Source organism: Hyla sarda, chromosome 12, assembly GCF_029499605.1.
Source record: "Hyla sarda isolate aHylSar1 chromosome 12, aHylSar1.hap1, whole genome shotgun sequence".
In the NCBI taxonomy this organism is placed as follows: Eukaryota; Metazoa; Chordata; class Amphibia; order Anura; family Hylidae; genus Hyla; species Hyla sarda.
Window position 1 is genome coordinate 17,017,191 of NC_079200.1, and position 23,501 is coordinate 17,040,691.

Consider the following 23,501-nt stretch of genomic DNA (forward strand, 5'->3'; position numbering starts at 1 on the left):
CAGTCCCATGTAAATCACTTCACTACATTCTGACAGGGAAACCATTTTTCTCTGAGAGCCCGAGTGTTTCAGAGCCCGCGCTACCTAGTCACATGACTAGATCGTGTCATCTGATCTTCTGACGTCAGGAGGTCCTTGCTGAGCAGAATAGCACTCGGGTAGTCTCAGTGCGCGTGCGCGGACCATTGCCGATGACGTCAGAGGCCGGCGCGGTTTGACAGCCAGACATGGCGGAGAACGGAAGCGCGCAGGGGTCAAACTCTATGGATGCGAAATGGAGCAGAGAACAGATAGAGCTTCAGCGGAGGAGGAACACGGCTTACTGGGCGAAGAACTCCGGGAGGCTGCGGAGTAAGAATATATTCACCGCCCTGGCCATAGGAGGCGCCGTGCTGAGCATCTGTATCCTTCCCGTGTAATGACCTCTCCGTGCACATAGATCTGTATGGAAAGATAGTCACCCCTGTATATACTGTGTACACTGCCTATATACTGTCTGTCTATACTGTATGCACTGTCTGTCTGTATATACTGTGTGCACTGCCTATATACTGTATACACTGCCTATATATATACTGTATACACTGCCTATATATACTGTATACACTGCCTATATATACTGTATACACTGCCTATATATACTGTATACACTGCCTATATATACTGTATACACTGCCTATATATACCGTGTGCACTGCCTATATATACCGTGTGCACTGCCTATATATACCGTGTGCACTGCCTATATATACCGTGTGCACTGCCTATATATACCGTGTGCACTGCCTATATATACCGTGTGCACTGCCTATATATACTGTATGCACTGCCTATATATACTGTATGCACTGCCTATATATACTGTATACACTGCCTATATATACTGTATACACTGCCTATATATACCGTGTGCACTGCCTATATATACCGTGTGCACTGCCTATATATACCGTGTGCACTGCCTATATATACTGTGTGCACTGCCTATATATACTGTATGCACTGCCTATATATACTGTATGCACTGCCTATATATACTGTATGCACTGCCTATATATACCGTGTGCACTGCCTATATATACCGTGTGCACTGCCTATATATACCGTGTGCACTGCCTATATATACTGTATACACTGCCTATATATACCGTATGCACTGCCTATATATACTGTGTACACTGCCTATATGCTGTGTACACTGCCTATATATACTGTGTACACTGCCTATATAGTGTCTGTCTATACTGTATACACTGCCTATATATACTGTGTACACTGTCTATATATACTGTATACACTGTCTATACCATGTGCACTGTCTATATATACCGTGTGCAACGTCTATATATACCTGTCTAGTGCAGTCTATCTATACTGTCTAGTGCAGTGGTCTTCAAACTGTGGCCCTCCAGATGTTGCAAAACTACAATTCCCGGCATGCTGGGAGTTGTAGTTTTGCAACATCTGGAGGGCCACAGTTTGAAGACCACTGGTCTAATGTATATACTGTATGTATTTACTGTACACTGTCTATATACTGTATACACTGCCTATATATACTGTATACACTGCCTATATATACTGTATACACTGTCTATATACTGTATATACTGCCTATATATACTGTATACACTGTCTATATATACTGTATACACTGCCTAGTGTATTTACTGTACACTGTCTATATATACTGTCTATATACCGTCATACACTTTCTCCTGTTACCTGTCAGGGCTAGAAGAACTGCAGTAAGAATTGGGCTTGTTCAGGGGGTTCTCTTCTAAAAATGTATAATCCTGCCTGGGTAATTAACCCTTCAGGGTGAGTCCCCTCCATGGTGCACAGCTGTTTCTCATTCTGTCCAATTCAGGGAACCAGTGCTGAGCTGTTAGCCAGTAGTACACACACAGACACTTCCTTTCCCTTACTTCTATGGCCAAGCACAGCACATACTTCTCCCTGCTATGCTCCTCCAGTGTTATACAGTACTATAAATGGCTGGTGTGGAGGGAGAATGGATTATGCTAGGGCTGAAGTTTCATTATCAGTTAGTTGATCAGCCGCTCGCACTGTAATTGCGGAGGCAGGGAGCATGGAGACGTCTCTGTCCCACCCCATACCCAGCGGCCCCCGGCTGCATTCAGGACCTGGGCTTCAAGGCTCCTAGCCGGGGCCGAGCAATATCTAGATAGTGCTGCAAAATTATTATCCGACAGCAAATCATTGTTACAAGCGTCATTGGGGGTGCGGTGATCCAAATTGGGACATAACAGCCACGCCCCCTCAATGCAAGTCTATAGAAAGGGGCGTGACGGCCATCACGCCCCCTCCCATAGATTTGCATTGTGGGGGGCGTGGCTGCGATGTCACAAATGGCCTGGCCGAACCCCGCAGCGCAAAAAACAGTGTTCGGAACATTTACTTCCAAACGCTGGCCAGTGGAGTACCCCTTTAAGTCCTGCATTTATCTGTATAAGCAATTGAATGATTGTTCAGACAAGTGATGAAGAATTTTTTTTTTAAGTGAATGATAGCTGAGCTGCATTAAAGGGGTACTCGGGGGGGAATACCATTTTTTTAAGTCAACTGGTGCCAGAAAGTTAAACAGATTTGTAAATTACTTCTATGTAAAAATCTTAATCCTTCCAGTACTTATCAGCTGCTGTATGCCCCACAAGAAGTTGTGTAGTTCTTTCCAGTCTGACCACAGTGCTCTCTGCTAACACCTTCTGTCTGTGTCAGGAACTGTCCAGAGCAGGATAGGTTTGCTATGGGGATTTGCTCCTACTCTGAACAGTTCCTGACACAGACAGAAGGTGTCAACAGAGAGCACTGTGATCAGACTGGAAAGAACTACACAACTTCCTGTGGAGCATACAGCAGCTGCTAAGTACTGGAAGGATTAATATTTTTATATAGAAGTCATTTACAAATATGTATAATATTTAGGCACCAGTTGGTTTGAAAAAAATGTGTTTTCCACCAGAGTACCCCTTTAACCTACACAATGTAGGGAGCCGCTTCCTGCTCTTTTGTCTCTGTGTATTGTGGTCTGGCAAACATCTGATCATCCTGGGTGCATGGTGTCAGCCCCAACTTACCTGATAATAATGACCTATCCAAAAGATAGACCCTCTATACATTTTGCCCTTAAAGGAGTACTCCGGTGGAAAACTTTATTTTATTTTTTATCAACTGGTGCCAGAAAGTTAAACAGATTTGTAAATGACTTCTATTAAAAAAAATCTTAATCCTTCCAGTACTTATTAGCTGCTGAATACTACATAGGAAATTCTTTTCTTTTTGGAACATAGAGCTCTCTGCTGACATCACGAGCACAGTGCTCTCTGCTGACATCTCTGTCCATTTTAAGAACTGTCCAGAGTAGGAGAAAATCCCCATAGAAAACATATGCTGCTATGGACAGAGATGTCAGCAGAGAGCTCTGTGGTCATGATGTCAGCAGAGAGCACTGTGTTCCAAAAAGAAAAGAATTTCCTCTGTAGTATTCAGCAGCTAATAAGTACTGGAAGAATTAAGATTTTTTTAATAGAAGTAATTTACAAATCTGTTTAACTTTCTGGCACCAGTTAATTTAAAAATAAATAAATAAATTCCGGAGGGGTACTCCGCTCATGAGGGGGCGGGGCTATGACGTCACGAGCTCCCGGCGCCAGCTCCAGCTTTCGGAACAGTTTGTTCCTAACGCTGAGCAGCGGAGTACCCCTTTAAAACCTCTGTAAATATGTGGAAATAATAAAATGAATTGCAGGCTACTTACTACCTGCTGACACAAACATATTGGTAATATTCTGTAATCCTGAATCCAGAAGGTGTTTTTGGTAATGTGTAATACTGCTCCTCATTGCAGATGTATTACAGGTGACGTTACATCAGTATTACTCAGCAGTTTTATATGCAGGAAACTAGACTTCACTTGGATATAGTGACGACACATTATATACCGCCCCCTAGTGTCGGAGAGAGGCGTGGCCCGGTCCGCAGTGCCTCTTCTCTGATGTCACGTCTCCCCCTCCTGGTGATTGACACGCAGGGCTCCCCTGCCCGCGGTGGCCCTGTGTAACCTGCTTAAACACCTACACTGTGTTATGCAGAGAAAAGCGGTCACTAGAGGCAGGGAGTGAGCGCTCGATCTATTACAAGACACTCAAAAAAGAAAGAAAAAAAACAGCAATAACGGCGGCACCACCACTTTGGACAACACCGCCTAAAGGGGTATTCCAGGAAAAAAAAGTTTTTTTTTTTTTAAATCAACTGGCTCCAGAAAGTTAAACAGATTTGTGAATGACTTCTATAAAAAAAAAAAAAAAAAAAAAATCCTTCCAATAGTTATCAGCTGCTAAAGTTGAGTTGTTCTTTCCAGTCTGACCACAGTGCTCTCTGCTGACACCTCTGTCTGTCTCCGGAACTGTCCGGAGCAGGAGAGGTTTGCTATGGGGATTTGCTTCTACTCTGGACAGTTCCTGAGACAGGTGTTATCGCTAAAGACAGAAAAGAACAACTCAGCTTCAGCAGCTGATAAGTACTGGAGGGTTTAAGATTTTTTTAATCGAAGTCATTTACAAATCTGTTTAACTTTCTGGAGCCAGTTGAGATATATATATATATATGGACAAAAATGCTGACTGACCGACCTGGTTCCCGGTGTACAGGGTGCAGAAGAATAGATCCAGACAGGTATATACACATATAGAAGAAAGGACCACACTCGCCAATCCAGTTTTTTTTATTTATTTTTATTTTTCTAAATCAACTGGTGCCAGAAAGTTATACAGATTTGTAAATTACTTCTATTAAAAAAATCTTAATCCTTCCAGTACTTATTAGCTGCTGAATACTACAGAAGAAATTATTTTCTTTTTGGAACACAGAGCTCTCTGCTGACATGCGGCTCTGGACAGTTCCTAAAATGGACAGGGATGTCAGCAGAGAGCACTGTCCTCGTGATGTCAGCAGAGAGCTCTGTGTTCCAAAAAGAAAATAATTTCCTCTGTAGTATTCAGCAGCTAATAAGTACTGGAAGGATTAAGATTTTTTTTAATTCCACCCGAGTACCCCTTTAATCTGGAAAATGCATAGAGGTAAGATTCCAAACAGCAAAAGGGCAGGATAGCGGGCGAGTGGAAAACAGGTGTGGGGGGGCGTGTGCAAAGGGCAACAAATCGTTTCACGTCATAGGTGACGCTTCATCCGGCCGTGCAAAGCGCAACGGTCATGAGTAGAGATGAACGAACTTACAGTAAATTCGATTCGTCACGAACTTCTCAGCTCGGCAGTTGATGACTTTTCCTGCATAAATTAGTTCAGCCTTCAGGTGCTCCGGTGGGCTGGAAAAGGTGGATACATTCCTGGGAAAGAGTCTCCTAGGACTGTGTCCACCTTTTCCAGCCCACGGGAGCACCTGAAAGCTGAACTAATTTATGCAGGAAAAGTCAGCAACCGCCGAGCCGAGAAGTTTGTGACGAATCGAATTTACTGTAAGTTCGCTCATCTCTAGTCATGAGTTTTTAGCCCCCCCCAGACTACTTCAATGTTGTTACAGATGTCCATAACCTGAGTGAAACCTTTATCGCTTTTCCTCCTTCCTTTATAACTTATAAAATAAATTTTATCCAGCGGTCAGGCACAGACGGATAGGCGTGGCTTGGGGTTCGCAAAGCCCCGCCGCCGCCACGCCTATCCTCTCCTTTCAGCGCTGGGATCGCTGTATAGTAAGACACAGCGCATCCGCTCCTCCTGAGGTGTGCGTGCGCCTCCGCCCCGCATTGACAGAGTGAATGCTCGCTCCCGCTGCCTGTGCGCTCACCGCGCAGGTGCAGTACTAGAGGAAGGGAGGGGCGTCTTACTACACAGCGGTCCCAGCACTGAAAGGAGAGGATAGGCGTGGCGGCCGGGCTTTGCGAATCCCAAGCTGTCACGCCCCCTCCCATAGACTTTAAATGAGGGGGTGGGGCTATGACATCACGAGCTGCCGGCTCCAGCATTCAGAACAATCTGTTCCAAACACTGAGCAGCGGAGTGCCCCTTTAATGGACCTGATGTAGTGGTCTACTGCAAAATGAAAGTTTGGTGGACATTTGTGGAAAATTATTGAATGCGTTCACTACGTTTGATCTGTTACAATGAATGCGCCCGCCACGTACCTTTTTGCTGGTAAGTAACATAGGCCTCAGGGTCCAAACACGGTGTGAACCCGGCATTAGGCCTAGTTTTCTTCTGTATTTTGCATAGTTTTTCCCGTTGTTCCAGGTCTGATACAGGCTTTGCAATTCGAGGTTAGCTGATCCCAGCAGGCCCCCTGAAAAGCTGGATACTTTGTCGGCACCGATCGGCAAATGAAGAGTCGAACCAGATTGATTGAGTCAAAGGAAGAGCTTTATTTCTGGGGTAGACAACGCGTTTCGAGTGGTTAAAACCCACTCTTTGTCAGGTCATCCTGACCTGACGAAGAGTGGATTTTAACCTCTCGAAACGCGTTGTCTGCCCCTGAAATAAAGCTCTTCTTATGATTCAATCAATCTGGTTCTACTCTTTCAGGCGTAGACAACGCGTTTCGAGTGGTTAAAACCCACTCTTCGTCAGGTCATCCTGACCTGACGAAGAGTGGGTTTTAACCTCTCGAAACGCGTTGTCTACCCCTGGAATAAAAATCTTCTTTTGATTCAATCCATCTGGTTCTGCTACTCGTCCGCAGGTCGGTACTGACAAAGTATCCAGCTTCCCGAGGTGCCTTCTGGGAACATCAGTCCGATCTCCTAACCTTGAATAATGTTTTTATGTTCCATAAATTTTCTTGGGTTTCTTAACTAATCCCCAGACGGATACACCTTCTTTTCTGTGTCTCAAGAGAAGTTTCTGGATGAGCTCGAAGATGAAGCCAAAGTTGTGCGGGCAAATTATCGCAAAACGTCATCGAACTGACTGGATGTTACAATACGGACTGCGCTTTACAAAGGATCATGGATTCTCCTGCCCCCCAAATAATACAAAATAATCTAAACAGAGATTTAATCTACAAATACAGTAAATTCCCCTCCGGGAATAGACACTTCATCAGAAGATAACCTCATTGACAAATACCTGGCAATATATTGAATGTTCTGTACCAAACCCTCTGCAGTGTGAAGGCTTCGTATTGGTGGATCTTTCGCATCTTCCATTTATGTGAATTCGTCATCCTTTTATTAATAAAATGTACAAAGGCTGCTTTAGAATGAGTATATCTATTTAAAAAAAATATTTAATAAAGTTGAGAACAACGCAGCAATGGCAGGTGAGTATAGCTCGCTGCATCAGGAGACATTACCTATAAATACCCCCCAGTCCCCAATGTAATTAAAGGGGTACTCCAGGGAAGTGTGTGTGTGTGTGTGTATGTATGTGTATATATATATATATATATATATATATATATATATATATATATATATATATATATATATATATATATATATATATATATATATATATATATATATAGTGGGGGGGGGGGGGGGGGAGGGAAAGAAGTCCAAAGCCACCACACTTCCTGGATATGTTCCCTGTAAATGATCCGGCCTGATATCCATGGCTACTGTGGCCCATGTGGTTTTCTCTGGCTGCTTCATATTCATAGATACTACATTTTCCAAGAATTATTGCAGCAGTTCTCTGCCGTCCAGCTCACGCTCTGAGAAAAGCTCCTACCCTCCTGCTCTGAGCAGCAGAGAGAGGTTCAGTGTCTGATTGAATAAGGCTGCACACAGAGAGAGGTTCAGTGTCTGATTGGATAAGGCTGCACAAAGAGAGAGGTTCAGAATACCCCTTTAAGCATTATTGCAGCAGAGATCAATATTTTTCCTGCGGTACCTGTCAAATGTGAATGCCAGGTTTCAGGTAGCACCTATCTTTTCCAGGGAAAGTGAGATATGGTAAAAGCAAGAAATAAGTCCTGAGGTGGGCCGCCTTAGAAAGGGGACTTTGTGTGTAACACATTTTTGGGTGGCTGGTAGTTAGCCACCTGTACAGAGAGGAAAGATTTCTATTTGTTTGTGCCTGAAGTATGAGGCTGGATTTGTTTAGTTGCTGAAAAATAAAGACAGGAAAAGCCCTGTATAAAATGTACTTCCCTGTCCCTGTCTCTGACTGCTATCTTACAGCTACTTGACTGGTTCTCCAGAGCTAATCTTCCGCAGCACTTATGAATAACATCCCGACGTATTTTTTTTTTGAATGGCCTATCTTTATTGAAGTATTACAGCTGCTTTCACATTTACCTCTGCAAGGACCCCCACAATCTTGCATTGGGCACCCACCTCTTTGAGCTGCACGCCGCACTGCCAGCTCTCAAACTGCCGGGTGTCGACCACGGGGCCGGAGTATCGTCACACCCCGCCCCCGCTATGCAAGTCTATGGAAGGGGGCGGCAGTTTGTGAGCTGGCAGCGCGGCGTGCAGCTCAAAGAGGTGGGTGCCCAATGCAAGATTGCGGGGATCCCCAGCGGTGGGACCCCTGCAGTCAGACATCTTATCCCAGCGCATATCTCTGCACGCTGTGAGTTAGGTCTCTTTCCCCATCGCCATGACAGCACCCCCTGAGAGTGGGACTCTGCCCATAGGGACAGGAAACCTGAGAATAAAAAGAAGAGCCCTCCTCTCCAGCCTCAGTGTGTTTCCTGTCCCTAAGGGAGCCTGAGCTGAGCGGGGGTCCCTGTCTTGTGCGGACTTTCCATAGCTGAGGGAAGGACGCTAAATCCCTGTAGTGGCGGGGTTCCCCTTACCTTACATACCTCCTTAGTTGGGGAGGTGAGTCTGGCTCCACAAAGGGTTCCGGGTGCTCTGCAGGTGGGGAGCGCTTATTGCCGGCGTTGTAGTAGCTCATCTGGGGATGGAACCTGCTGCGGGACTACAGGAAGTTGCTTGTATGTTCCCCTACTGGGCACGGGAAGCGGCGCAGGGCAGAGGGCCTACGCAGTGAATGACAGTCTGGGCACGGCCGACTTTACTGCTCTTGTCACTCCCGACGTCTCTTAATCCAACGTATCTTAATCTTTCCAGTACTTATCAGCTGCTGTATGCTCCACAGGAAGTTCTTTTCTTTTTGAATTTCTTTTGTCTGACCACAGTGCTCTCTGCTGACACCTTTGTCCATTTTAGGAACTGTCCAGAGCAAGAGAGGTTTGCTATGGAGATTTGCTCCTACTCTGGACAGTTCCTTAAATGGACAGAGGTGTCAGCAGAGAGCACTGTGGTCAGACAGAAAGGAAATTCAAAAAGAAAAGAACTTCCTGTGGAGCGTACAGCAGCTGATAAGTACTGGAAGGATTAAGACACGTGTCATTCCCCAGACTGTCATTCACGACTGCGTAGGCCCTCTGCCCTGCGCCGCTTCCCGTGCCCAGTAGGGGAACATACAAGCAACTTCCTGTAGTCCCGCAGCAGGTTCCATCCCCAGATGAGCTACTACAACGCCGGCCATAAGCGCTCCCCGCCTGCAGAGCACCCGGAACCCTTTGTGGAGCCTGACTCGCCTCCCATACTAAGAAGGTATGTAAGGTAAGGGGAACCCCGCCACTACAGGGATTTAGCGTCCTTCCCTCAGCTATGGAAAGTCCACCCGCGACAGGGACCCCCGCTCAGCTCAGTAAGTAAGTAATTTACAAATCTGTTTAACTTTCTGGCACCAGTTAATAAAAAAAAAATAATAATAATGTTTGCCAGTGGAGTACCCCTTTAGCATTTATTTTGCCACCTCTCCTGATCTTACCATACTCATGAACACTCAGGACGGCCAAACATTTATGTATTCTCAACGGAGAAAGGCGGGGTAAGCCCAGGTGGTGAAGTGGATATCTTGGGTGAGTGCCCACACTTATTTCCAGGGACATGACCTCTGGGTAAGCCCCTGTGTCTTATCCCTCTATTTAAAGGGGTATTCAACTGGCTCCAGAAAGTTAAACAGATTTGTAAATTACTTCTATTAAAAAATCTTAATCCTTCCTATAATTATCAGCTGCTGAAGTTGAGTTGTTCTTTTCTGTCTGGGAACAGTGCTCTCTGCTGACATCTCTGCTTGTCTCGGGAACTGCGCAGAGTAGAAGAGGTTTGCTATGGGGATTTGCTTCTACTCTGGACTGCCGTCACGCCCCCTCCCATAGACTTTCATTGAGGGGGCGGAGCTATGACGTCACAAGCTCCCGGGGCAAAGTCACAAAGTCTGATCAATACAAAAATGGTACCGCTAAAAACGTCAGATCACGGCGCAAAAAAATGAGCCCTCATACCGCCCTATATGCGGAAAAATTTATAGGGGTCAGAAGATGAGAATTTTAAACATACATTTTCCTGCATGTAGTTATGATTTTTTCCAGAAGTGCGACAAAATCCAACCTATATAAGTAGGGGATCATTTTAATCGTATGGACCTACAGAATAAAGAGAAGGTGTCATTTTTACCGAAAAATGTACTACGTAGAAACGAAAGCCCCCAAAAATGGCGTTTTTTCTTCAATTTCGTCACACAATGATTTTTTTTCCATTTCGTCGTCGATTTTTGGGTAAAATGACTGATGTCACTGCAAAGTAGAATTGGTGGCGCAAAAAATAAGCCCTCATATGGATTCTTAGGTGCAAAATTGAAAGGGTTATGATTTTTAAAAGGTGAGGAGGAAAAAACCAAAATGGAAAAACCTGTAGTCCTTAAGGGGTTAACCTGAAGCCTTGTATCTGCAAAATTAGAAGCGTGTATATACTGTGTATAATGCACACTGCATATTAAAACTGTCCATACGCATTAGCCCTCATTTACTAAGCTAATTTACTAAGCTAATGACCCGACATCACTCAGAGAGTTTTGAAAACCCTACAAAAGGGGTGTGGTTATTGAAAAAGGGGCGTGGTTATTGAAAAAGGGGCGTGTTCCTGACAAAACTCCCAAAACACTCCGAGTATGTGAGAAAATACTCCACAAAAATGTGAGTTTGTGAAGAAGAAAACTAGAGATGAGCGAACTTACAGTAAATTCGATTCATCACGAACTAATGAACTAATTTATGCAGGATAAGTCATCAACTGCCGAGCCGAGAAGTCCGTGACGAATCGAATTTACTGTAAGTTCGCTCATCTCTAAAGAAAACCCTACAGCTCTGGGCAGTCGGGAAAAAGTAAAAATGGAGGGTTTATGCGGCAAAACATGTCTTATGCTATTTTATATTAGTTAAACAAATGTTTCATACATTTATTTAATCCAATCTGAAAGTTAAATTAAAATTTAATTTTAAATTTAATTTAATAATAATTTAATTAAATTTATTTATATATATATTTTTTTTTTAATACTTTTTATTGTAGAATATATAATTCATTATTGTTGTTTTTGTTTTTTTAAATCATTGCACTGAACTTTATTTAAAGCAAGCCAGACACCCTTTTTTTTTTTTTTTTTTATTTATTAATTTTTTTTTTGAAAAATTTGTATTTTTTAACCAAAAATTAACCAAATAATATAATTTAGTTTCATAAATAAAAATTATTCATTTTGGGCATTTTTGAGGCTATGCTTACACAGCAGAATTTCCACGGCAGATGTTTCCGCTCGGAATTGCTTTGCCATCTCGGAGATATTTCTAATTTCAAAATTTAGCTTGCGACACAATTTCCAACCCGTGCGACACAAAATTTTTTTCCCGTGCGACACATTAGTAAATCAGGGAGAAAAATACACGGAGTAAATAAAAAAAAACAAAAAAACACTCAGATATAAACACTGCACTCTTAGTAAATGAGGGCTATTGTGGTTGGTAGAAATTGGCGGCATCTGCTGGACATTGTAATTAGAGATGAGCGAACTTACAGTAAATTCGATTCGTCACGAACTTCTCGGCTCGGCAGTTGATGACTTATCCTGCATAAATTAGTTCAGCTTTCAGGTGCTCCGGTGGGCTGGAAAAGGTGGATACATTCCTGGGAAAGAGTCTCCTAGGACTGTATCCACCTTTTCCAGCCCACGGGAGCACCAGAAAGCTGAACTAATTTATGCAGGATAAGTCATCAACTGCCGAGCCGAGAAGTTTGTGACGAATCGAATTTACTGTAAGTTCGCTCATCTCTAATTGTAATGTGTATAACAGTGGTCTTCAACCTGCGGACCTCCAGATGTTGCAAAACTACAACTCCCAGCATGCCCGGACAGCCGTTGGCTGTCCGGGCATGCTGGGAGTTGTAGTTTTGCAACATCTGGAGGCCCGCAGGTTGAAGACCACTGGTGTATAAGGTCCTCCTGCCTGTCCTGTGATGGCAGCTGTATGGAGGACTTAGGACTGGGCATGTTGAACCTACAGTAGAGAATTTGTTTCGAACAAGAACCCATAAGCTTCTCAAGATGGTCCGTATTTCTGGTCGTTGCGAATCCAGCCTGTATATAGTGTAATCTGGAGGCCTCTGTTACGATACCTACATTGTATGTCATAATATTGTTCCTCATCTGTAGAGATGTCCTATTGGCGGAATTCTGCGCCGACTGCATTGCCGTCAATGGTGATGACAAAGGTCTGCGCGATCCTAGTGCTGATGGATTTCAGCGGTGCCTGCTGCTGACAGAATCTCCATGTGGAATATCTTCAGGCTGTTGGCTGAGATTCTGTAGTGGTGTACGGACCCCCCCCCCCCCCCTTTCAGTTCCGAAATCCGACATATGGCGATTGATTTTGCCCCTGGACAAAAAAAAAACTGGTGTTTATTTATCATTGTTTTCCATAATTCTCCAATTAGGGCCCCGATCCCTTTTATTTGCTGACAATGCAGTTCCCTGGAGAAAGGAGTCCTGCATACACTGCTCAAAAAAAATAAATATAAAGGGAACACTCAAACAACACAATGTAACTCCAAGTCACTGACACTTGTGTGAGATCCCACTGTCCACTCAGGAAGAAACACTGATTGACAATCAATCTCACATGGAACAGACAACAGGTGGAAATTATAGGCAATTACCAAGACACCCCCCAATAAAGGAGTAGTTCTGCAGGTGGTGACCACAGAACACTTCTCAGTTCCTATGCTTCCTGGCTGATGTTTTGGTCACTTTTGAATGCTGGCGGTGCTTTCACTCTAGTGGTAGCATGAGATGGAGTCTACAACCCACACAAGTGGCTCAGGTAGTGCAGCTCATCCAGGATGGCACATCAATGTAAGCTGTGGTAAGAAGGTTTGCCGTGTCTGTCAGCGTAGTGTCCAGAGCATGGAGGCACTACCAGGAGACAGGCCAGTACATCAGGAGACGTGGAGGAGGCGGTAGGAGGGCAACAACCCAGCAACAGGACCGCTACCTCCTCCTTTGTGCAAGGAGGTGCAGGAGGAGCACTGCCAGAGCCCTGCAAAATTACCTCCAGCAGGCCACAAGTGTGCATGTGTCCACTCAAACGATCAGAAACAGACTCCATGAGGGCGGTATGAGAGCCCGAAGTCAACAGGTGGGGGTTGTGCTTACAGCCCAAGCCCGTGCAGGACGTTTGGCATTTGCAAGAGAACACCAAGATTGGCAAATTCGCTACTGTCGCCCTGTGCTCTTCATAGATGAAAGCAGGTTCACACTGAGCACATGTGACAGACGTGACAGAGTCTGGAGACGCCGTGGAGAACATTCTGCTGCCTGCAACATCCTCCAGCATGACCGGTTTGGCGTGGGTCAGTAATGGTGTGGGGGGGCATTTCTTTGGGGGCCGCACAGCCCTCATGTGCTTGCCAGAGGAAGCCTGACTGCCATTAGGTACCGAGATGAGACCCTCAGACCCCTTGTGAGACCATATGCTGGTGCGGTTGGCCCTGGGTTCCTCCTAATGCAAGACAATGCTAAACCTCATGTGGCTGGAGTGTGTCAGCAGTTCCTGCAAGAGGAAGGCATTGATGCTATGGACTGGCCCCCCCCGTTCCCCAAACCTGAATCCGATTGAGCCCATCTGGGACGTCTCTATGAAATGTACACCTTGGTCCAGATATATTGGGAATATCCAATGTGGGCTAAACATACCACTGGAGTATTAAACGGGTACTCCGCTGCTAGACAAGACATCTTATCCCCTATCTAAAGGATCTGCTGGGACCCCCACGAACTCCGTACAGCACCCAACATTTCGATCAAACGCCAGGTTGTGGCAGTGGTTGTGATGTCATGCCACGCCCCCTCATGACGTCACGCCATACTCCCTCCATTCATGTCTCTATATCCATAGACATGAATGGAGGGGGCATGGTGTGACGTCACGACCACTGACGCCAGAACTCAGCGTTTGATCAAAACCCCGGGTGCCGCGTAGAGATCGCAGGGGTCCCCAGCGACGGGACCCCCGCGATCAGACATCTTATCCCCTATCCTTTGGATAGGGGAAAAGATGTCTAGAAGCGGAGTACCCCTTTAAGGAAAGATTCATATGTACCTTACACACTTGGCCTCAGCATGAACGTCCAAACCTAAGAATGTTCTTGGACATAAATAAGATATCTTCAGTGACCCAAAAAAAAAAAAAAAAGATATAATTTTCTTTGATATTTTTAGGCAAAAAAATATTTACAAAATATAAAGTTTTAATGTGTAAGAAATTTAATTTTCATCATACTAAGGCCTTGGTTGGCCACAGCTTTCGATTACATAGGGCACATCATAATTGTCAAGACAGCTAGTGTGATGATCCAAAATAGCAGCCTATACATTCAATAAAAAACAGAACTTAAAATGTCTATGGTAAGTCGTCCAGTGATGTCATCGGTGTCCAGGGAAGTCCATAAAAAGGGTATGACCTATTGAGAGCACATACCTACCCCATACACATAAACACAATTCCATGTCTATTACTATACTGTATGTCTTACTTTTTTGTGATATCTGTCCTATGAATATGACCTTGTTAAAGGGTTTTTTTCAACTAGCAAAGTTCTCCCCTATCCACAGGAAGAGGGCTAAGCATCTGATAGCGGGGGTCTGACTGCTGGATCCCCCTGCAATCTTGAGATCGGGGACCCCAGTCTCCTGTTAGAATGGAGCTCCAATTAGTCTATATTATATATATATAGTCTATATTAGTCTATCCGAACACTGTACTTCTATATAGAATGGACGGAGTGGCAATGCGCATGCGCGAAACACCCCCGCCCCCGCTTCATTCTAACAGGAGACTCAGGTGCCTGTTTTTAAGATCAAGGATAGAAGGTCATATCACAAACTAGAAAATCCCCTTTAAAGGGGTACTCCACTGGAAAAAAAAATAATAAATTTAAATCAACTTGTGCCAGAAAGTGAAACAGATTTGTAAATTACTTCTATAAAAAAAATCTTAATCCTTCCAGTACTTATCAGCTGCTGAATACTACAGAGGAAATTATTTTCTTTTTTAATTCCCTTTCTGTCTGACCACAATGCTCTGTGCTGACACCTCTGTCCATGTCAGGAACTGTCCAGAGTAGGAGCAAATCCTCATAGAAAACCTATCCTGTCTGGACAGTTCCTAAAATGGACAGAGGTGTCAGCAGAGAGCACTGTGGTCAGGCAAAAAGGAAATTCAAACAGAAAAGAACTGTGGATCATAACAGCAGCTGATAAGTACTGAAAGGGTTAAGATTTTTTTTAAAAGAAGTAATTTACAAATCTGTTTAACTTTTCACCAGATGATTTAATACAATATATATATATATATATATATATATATATATATATTTATATATATATTTTTTTTCCAGTGGAGTACCCTTTTTAAAGGGGTTATTTCTAGATTATATCCCCTAGCTATAAGATAGGCCAGTGTTTCCCAACCAGGGTGCCTCCAGCTGTTGGGACAGCCATGCTGTGAGTTGTAGTTTTGCAACAGCTGGAGGCACCCTGGTTGGGAAACACTGATTTAGGGGATAACTACTTGATCGGTGAAGTTCCAACCACTGGGACACCCACTGATCAGGAAAATGAAAGTCAGGCCCCTGGGGGCACCACCGATCACAAGAACAGAGGTCCAACCACTGGGACCCACACCAATTACAAGCCCAGAGGTCCAACCACTGGGACCCACACCAATTACAAGCCCAGAGGTCCAACCACTGGGACCCACACCAATTACAAGCCCAGAGGTCCAACCACTGGGATAGCCACCAATCACGAGAACAAAGGTTCAACCATTGGGACCCCCACCGATCACAAGAATGGGAAATGCCCCGATCGTTCATGCTCAGCCCAAATTCCATTCATAGTCTTGGGGACTTCTAAACATAACAACACTCGGCAATGTTAGTAAGTCCCATTGGCCTTACTTCATACACTCAGGGGACATCGCACCTCCCTTCCTGTGATCAGAGGAGGTCCCAGTGTTGGACTAGTGGACAGAGGATAACTTTTAATCTTGGCATAACCCCTTTACATTCACTATATATTTGGTTTTCCCATTCAGAAGAACTTCCTAATGGATTATTACTGCTCCGTTCTCCATTTTTGGCCATTTGAAATTCCACATTACATTGTATTTCTACACCGGAAATAGGCGCCACATCCTCAGGCACTCTGGACTATTGGACGCCTGATGAAAATATTGACTTTATTACTATATAAAATTCTTAATATACTGTATATAATCTATATCTCAGCAGATAGTTACCCAGTATCATTTCACATTATGTTATACGGAGCTGCCCTCTCGTAGTCAGCAACGCAAGCAACGCACTATTACCAACTTCTCCCATATTTCAAAGTGACGTACGTAGAATAATAGGTCCCTCGAGGACATATCCTGAAATCCCTTCGCTTTCTTTCTCCAGTCTTTCGATCCTGTCAGACACGAGGACCACAGTTCGCAACTCTTATTCACATTCAATGTGTATTATCTACATCAAGTCTCATCTAAATCTCTCATTGTATTGCTGTAGCTGTATAGGTAATGCACATTCATTGATAATTGTGGCTTCAAGCTTAAAGGGGTACTCCGGGGGAAAAAAAAAATAAAAAAATAAAAAAATATATGTATGTATATATATATATATATATATATATATATATATATATATATATATATATATTTTATTTATTTATTTATTTATTTTAAATCAACTGGTGCTAGAAAGTTAAACAGATTTGTAAATTACTTCTATTAAAAAATCTTAATCCTTCCAGTACTTATTAGCTTCGGAATGCTACAGAGGAAATTCTTTTCTTTTTGAATCACGAGCACAGTGCTCTCTGCTGACATCTCTGTCCATTTTAGGAACTGTCCAGAGCAGCATAGGTTTTCTATGGGGATTTTCTCCTACTCTGGACAGTCCTTAAAATGGACAGAGATGTCAGCAGAGAGCACTGTGCTCGTGATGTCAGCAGAGAGCTCTGTGTTCCAAAAAGAAAAGAATTTCCTCTGTAGTATTCAGCAGCTAATAAGTACTGGAAGGATTAAGATTTTTTTAAATAGAAGTAATTTACAAATCTGTTTAACTTTCTGGCACCAGTCGATTAAAAAAAAAAAAAAAAAAAAAGTTTTCCACCGAAGTACCCCTTTAAAGGGGTACTCCACAGGCCAGCGTTCGGAACAAAATATTCCAAAGGCTGTTTTCATGCTGCGGGGATCGGCCACGCCCCTCGTGATGTCACGCCCACGCCCCCTCAATGCAAGTCTATGGGAGGGGGCGTGACTGTCGTCACGCCCCCTCCCATAGACTTGCATTGAGGAGGCGTGGTCGTGACGTCACAAGGGGCATGGCCGACCCCCGCAGCGCAAAAACAGCATTCGGAACATTTAGTTCCGAACGCTGGCCAGTGGGGTACCCCTTTAAAATAAGAAATAAAAAAAACAAATGGCAAAAAAAGTGTTGGCAGGTGACTTTTCAGATTTCAGCTCTGAAGAAGTCCAAAGTGCGTGGTCATGGAACTCTAAGAAGAGAGAACATCTAACCAAAGCCAACAACATGTCCTAGTGCCGTTTCCAATAGGTTCGCGCATCACAAGGACTTTTTGTGAGAAACCTTGCTACGTCCTTATGGAAACATCGACGCGGAACAATAAGATGAGACAGTCTCTAATAGAAAAGGACGAAACAAAAAGCAGTCACTGAGGCAGCCATGGTCCGTGACGCCCATTGGTTGGGCGATATCCATCGTGGCAAGGTGCAGATCCTTTCCTTTAATGCGCAGTTGGTTCTCAGCACTTTCGCACATCGCTCCGCAGCAATGAATGTATCTCAACAAGTCTCAACCACTGAAGCCATCACGTAGCAGAAGACGGCAACAAAGGTCTGCTGAGGTAGTCTGTTTTTCTCGCCGCATCTTCAAGTGTTTTTGGTGATTTGAAGACTTTACTGTGGGGGGAAAAAAATACGCAAAAGTAAGTAAAAGTAGGAGTATACAGGTAGAGCAACCCTATGGCATGTAGGATACTTTATGGTAAAAGGTTTTGAAGAGGTTGTCTGATGTAAATTTTTTCGTTCTAATTCATGCTAGCTTTAAAGGGGTACTCCACTGGCCAGCGTTCGGAACGCTTAGTTCTGTTACGGGTCGGCCACGCCCCTCGGGATGTCACAGCCACGCCCCCTCAATGCAAGTCTATGTGAGGGGGCGTGGCGACTGTCATGCCCCCTTTCATAGACTTGCATTGAGGGGACATGGACTTGACGTCACGAGGTACGTGGCCGACCCCTGCAGTGCGAATATAGCGTTCAGAACATTTAGTTCTGAACACTGGCCACTGGAGTACCCCTTTAACCAAAAAAATAACTCATACTTAACTTCCCTTATCCCCCGCCAGTTCTAATCCTCTGTTCCAGCTTCCTCCTTTTTTTTCCCCTAAAGCATACGTCTGATAATGGCTCCGGGGCAGGATGTGTCTTTTAAGGGGTACTCCGGCCCCAAGACATCTTATCCCCTATCCAAAAGGATAGGGGATAAGATCTCTGATCGTGGGGGTCCCAAAGCTGGGGACCCCCGCAATCTAGCATGCAGCACCCACCTGTAAGCACTGCAGGAAGTGCTGGAGGCTCTCAGTGTTATGCCTCCCGACCATGGGGATGGAGTATCGTCACATCACGACTCCGCCCCCGTGTGATGTCACGCCCCGCCCCCTCAATGCAAGTCTATGGGAGGGGGCGTCATGGCTGGAGTACCCCTTTAAATTTCACAGGAATTTTCAAACCTGACACTTCAGTGATCAGGATACGGGTTGTTACCAGTCTAAGGCTCAGAAGGTGCTGCAAAATTTAAAGGAATACCCTGCCGTCAGATGTACGCTTTCAATACACAGGAAATTTCCCCTCAACCATTCACTGATAGAGAGCTGGGCAGCGGGGCCTGCGGATGGTCCGGACAGCAGCAGCCGGGGGATCAGGGCAGGTAAATATAAGTTATGTTTTATTTTTTAAGCTGGCCTGAGACATAAAAATATATTTTTCCACAAGACAACCCCTTTAAAGTACCATGATTTAAAATGTATGGTTTATCTTCTCTGCCTTTTCCAACAATTCAATGCACTACAAAAGAGCAGAACAACAGATCAACGTATCTTTGCCAAACCTGTGCCCATTAGGGAGATATAATCCTCTCTATTAGTATGTAAATAAGGCTTTAGTGCCCAGGGGTGTTCCCTAGCATGGCAAGAGCCCAGGTAGGACAAGCCCACGTTCTCTTTATCACTGCACCCCGGCCCACTTGCATCATCTTGCCCTGTTTGACTGACAGACACTAGAGGACATGGGCTAAACTTACCTGGGCTCTTGCCATGCTCGGGAACACCCTTTGGGCACTTGAGCCACACTTTCATATTAACAAAAAGGTCAGTGCTGCATCTCGCAAATGAGAAGGACTATAAAAAAAAAATTATGGCCAGAATTATAATGATTTGCCCTATCTAGCCATAGGCTTATTTACACCCCTGTGTTCCCGCTGACCGTTTTACTTTGTAGTGAATAAGACAGCGGGTTAACCCACACTAACCCCAATACACAGGTGAACCTGAGTAAAATAATGTATTACTCACTCCAATCCGTAGTCCTGTTGTAGACAAAGAGATTCCTTTACTAATATGCAAATATGCTCCTTTGCTCAATGGAGGCGGGAAGCTCTCCAAGCTTCCCTGCCTCCATCCCCTTTGCTGTCCTATTCCTGCTCATCTGTGAATATGCATATCCTCTTCGTTGCGATCACGTCCTTATGAGCCTCTGCCCACGTGACCGCTCTGAAAAGGTTATGCGTATTCAGAGGAGGACAGGCATATGGCAGCCGAGGGGAGCTGAGGCAGGGAAGCTCAGAGGGCCGGCTCCCGCCTACATTGCGCAAAGGAGCATACTACCAACAGAGGCTGTCGTTTCATGCTAACTAGTGTAAAAATCATGGTAAAATAAGATCATAATCACCGGAGTGGAGGTCAAAATGACACTTTTCTGGCCTCTGTCGGGTGAATGGGGTCTATGCGAGGTTTGCCACATACACTGGGGGATTTCCCAAGGCTTGTAGTAAATAGAAACCCCAAGAACCTTTATGTTGTCAGAACTTAATTTTATCTGGGTTTCTATTTGTAGCGTTTTTATATTGGATTACCTTTACTTTCCCTTTATTGTCCTGGTCGCATGCATCGCTGTGAAATCCTCCGGTAGTCACCTGAAACAAGGGGAAAAGTGCATTTTAAGACTTATTTAAGAATTATTTTAATGATAACATCCTAAGTCTATGTAGGGCAGGTATAAGTATCAATGAAAAAAAATACTGGCAGAATCTTCCTATAGTTTTGCAAGCAATAGCTAAATAGGCAATGTAAGCGCTTGATCATTTGGTAAGAGGAATACAATTTCTTCTTTAAATCGGCACTGTCATTAAAACTAATTTTTGCTATTGCACTCCTTATGGTAAATAGAAAATCTTTCTAATTTACTTTGTTTAAAAAAAAAAAAAAAAAAATGAAGTTTTCTATGTTTTATTTGTGTTTAAAAAAGCTGCCACTAGGTGTCTCCCTACTTATCCAGAGCACATTTCCCCCCCATCTATTGCACAGGCTTTGGACTCCTGATGGCCTGGCAGAAGTCCAAAATCAAGTCCAAAATCAAATGCAGTCTGGAGTGCTGAGGGGTGTGTGTGTGTGTGCAGCCTTAGCCAATCATAGCTCATTTCACACTGAACTGCTCTGGGCTGTGTGTAGCAGAGTGAGGGAGGAAGTTCTCCCCTGTATGGCTTCAGATGATGTCACACCTGCTGGGGAACGCCCCTTCCCAGTCTGTGAATCCGGCTGAGACTGAGCAGAAAATACAGAGTAATATCAAGGTAGAAAACTAAAGAATAATAAAAATAAAGGCCGGGGGTGGTTTATTATGATGGGGGGCAGGGAACTGGGAGGATTATAAAATTTAACAAGATCATGAGAGGGACTCTTTTAACTCCATTTGTATATCAGCTTTTACTTTTGGTGGGTGTAAGGGTACGTTCACATTGAGTAATTTGCTCGGAATCTCCACTCCGGCGGCAGGACCTTCGGCGGTAGGACCGTGCAGCCCTGCGCCGTCACCATTGACAACAATGCAGTGCTCGAGGAATTCCGCACAAGGTTCATCCTTGGCGCGGATCAATTTTTTACGCTGCTGAAATTCAGTGCAGTGTGAACGGGTCCGTGGAAAAACCCATTCACACAAATGGTAATGATGTGACGTTGTAATGTAATGGTAATGTTGTAATGTTGCGAATTTCCGAAGCACAATTCCACACAAGGAAATTCCGCTCAAATTACCCAGTGTGAACATGCCCTAAGGGTACAGAGCAGTGATCTCCACACATTTGCTCTCCAGATGTTGCAAAACTTCAACTCCCAGCATGCCCCGACAGCCAACGGCTGTCGGGGCATGCTGGGAGTTGAAGTTTTGCAACAGCTGGAGGCGCACTGGATGGCAAAGACTGCTATAGATTCTGCAGTTTGACTTTGTCCTAGGCCTGGCGGGAGGCCCAGTAAGGTCCTAGGGTGAAGCTATGGGGCTCCTGTACAAAGCTATTGGCTAACCGGGCATGCTGGGGGTTGAACTGTTGCAACATCTGGAGGGCCATAGTTTGAGACCACTGTTCTAGAGGGACTATACTTCCCAGCAGACTGAGTCTGAGCTGCAGAACTGGGGTTACAGTCTTTGCTCGTGGATTCTGCGGAAAATTCTATTTGCAGAACTTGGATCCACAAATTCCGTAAAGGAAAATTCCGCTGTGTAATCTAAGTGGCAGAAACCCATTGAAATCCATGGAAGGCTGCTGCAAGCGGAATCCATGCGGGATTTCTGTAGTGTGAACAAGCCCTTAGTCACACTTGAGAAGCTCTGGATGGAAAACTTCCGAGCGTGGCCAGAGACGACTTAAAGAGGTACTCCTGTGGATAACTTTTTTTTTTTTTTTTTTAAATCAACTGGTGCCAGAAAGTGAAACAGATTTGTAAATGAATTACTTCAATAAAAAAAATAATAATAATAATTCTTCCAGTACTTATTAGCTGCTGAATACTACAGAGGAAATTATTTTCTTTTTGGAACACAGAGCTCTCTGCTGACATCACGACCACAGTGCTCTCTGCTGACATCTCTGTCCATTTTAGGAACTGTCCAGAGTAGGAGAAAATCCCCATAGAAAATATATGCTGCTCTGGACAGTTCCTAAAATGGACAGAGATGTCAGCAGAGAGCACTGTGGTCATGATGTCAGCAGAGAGCTCTGTGTTCCAAAAAGAAAAGAATTGAAGTAATTTACAAATCTGTTTAACTTTCTGGCACCAGTTGATTTAAAAAAAAAAAAAAAAATTCCACCAGAGTACCCCTTTAAGGACCGCGCAGACATTGCCGTCTCCATAGACGGCAATGTCTGTCTGCAGAGCCGATTCTGCCAGACCATTGAGCAGGTTAAATGTTCTGGTGGAATTTTATGATGGGAATTTTCTTTCATAAATTCTGACCAGAAAATCCCCCCTAGTGTCAATGGATTCACGGAAAAACCTAGACACCTGCATGTTAGGCTTCATGCAGCGGAATTTCTGTCCGAAATTCCTGAGCGGAATAAAGGTCGAAAATTCCGTAGTGTAAACCCGGCTTTAGAATTTCTGATACCGTGGCGGAATTTGGTACCAGCAAAGTCGATTTTGATTATATAGGAGGAGATTTATCAAAACTTGTGTGGAGGAAGAGTGGTGCAGTTGCCCATGGCAACCAATCGGATTGCTTCTTTCATTTTTGAAGAGACCTGTGAAAAATGAAAAAAGCGATCTGATTGGTTGCCATGGGCAACTGCACCATTCTTCCTCTACACAAGTTTTGATAAATCTCCCTTATAGGGTAAGGTGCTTTATGGCGCTGTCTTATAGTATTGTTGCCCATAGCGACCTATCACAGCTCAGCTTTCATTTCTCATATTGCTCTGGTAAAATGAAAGCTGAGCTGTGATTGGTTGCTACGGGCAACAAGGAGAATTGTACTAGCACCATAAATCTCCCCGATAATCCACAGACGGTGGGAATTTTTTTGACTGAAACCGACCTGCGCT

At 44.2% G+C, this 23,501-nt stretch overlaps 2 protein-coding genes across 4 annotated transcripts in view; one reads left to right on the plus strand and one right to left on the minus strand.

The window, feature by feature from the left end:
- Window positions 1–175: 175 nt before the first annotated feature.
- Window positions 176–7,227, plus strand: LOC130296604 (cytochrome c oxidase assembly factor 3 homolog, mitochondrial). Its single transcript, XM_056548316.1, has 2 exons — window positions 176–402; window positions 6,839–7,227. The coding sequence occupies exons 1-2, from the start codon at window positions 228–230 to the stop codon at window positions 6,940–6,942; spliced, it is 279 nt and encodes a 92-aa protein (XP_056404291.1). The 5' UTR covers window positions 176–227; the 3' UTR covers window positions 6,943–7,227.
- Window positions 7,228–17,713: 10,486 nt separating this feature from the next.
- The window catches only part of WNK4 (WNK lysine deficient protein kinase 4), a 239,614-nt gene continuing 233,826 nt past the window's right edge, over window positions 17,714–23,501 (minus strand). For all 3 annotated transcript variants that reach the window (XM_056548981.1, XM_056548982.1, XM_056548983.1), the window contains 2 exons: window positions 20,544–20,603; window positions 17,714–18,313 (listed from right to left, as the gene is read on the minus strand). In XM_056548981.1, coding sequence (XP_056404956.1) covers window positions 18,311–18,313; window positions 20,544–20,603 — 63 coding nt within the window. In that variant the 3' untranslated portion in view covers window positions 17,714–18,310. The remainder of the gene's footprint in view (window positions 18,314–20,543; window positions 20,604–23,501) is intronic.

Coding starts and splice junctions, on each gene's coding strand:
- LOC130296604 (XM_056548316.1), top strand. CDS start 228: ATGGCGGAGAACGGAAGCGCGCAGGGGTCAAACTCTATGGATGCGAAA. Junction 403..6,838: donor AGGCGCCGTGCTGAGCATCT/GTATCCTTCCCG, acceptor ACTAATCCCCAG/ACGGATACACCTTCTTTTCT.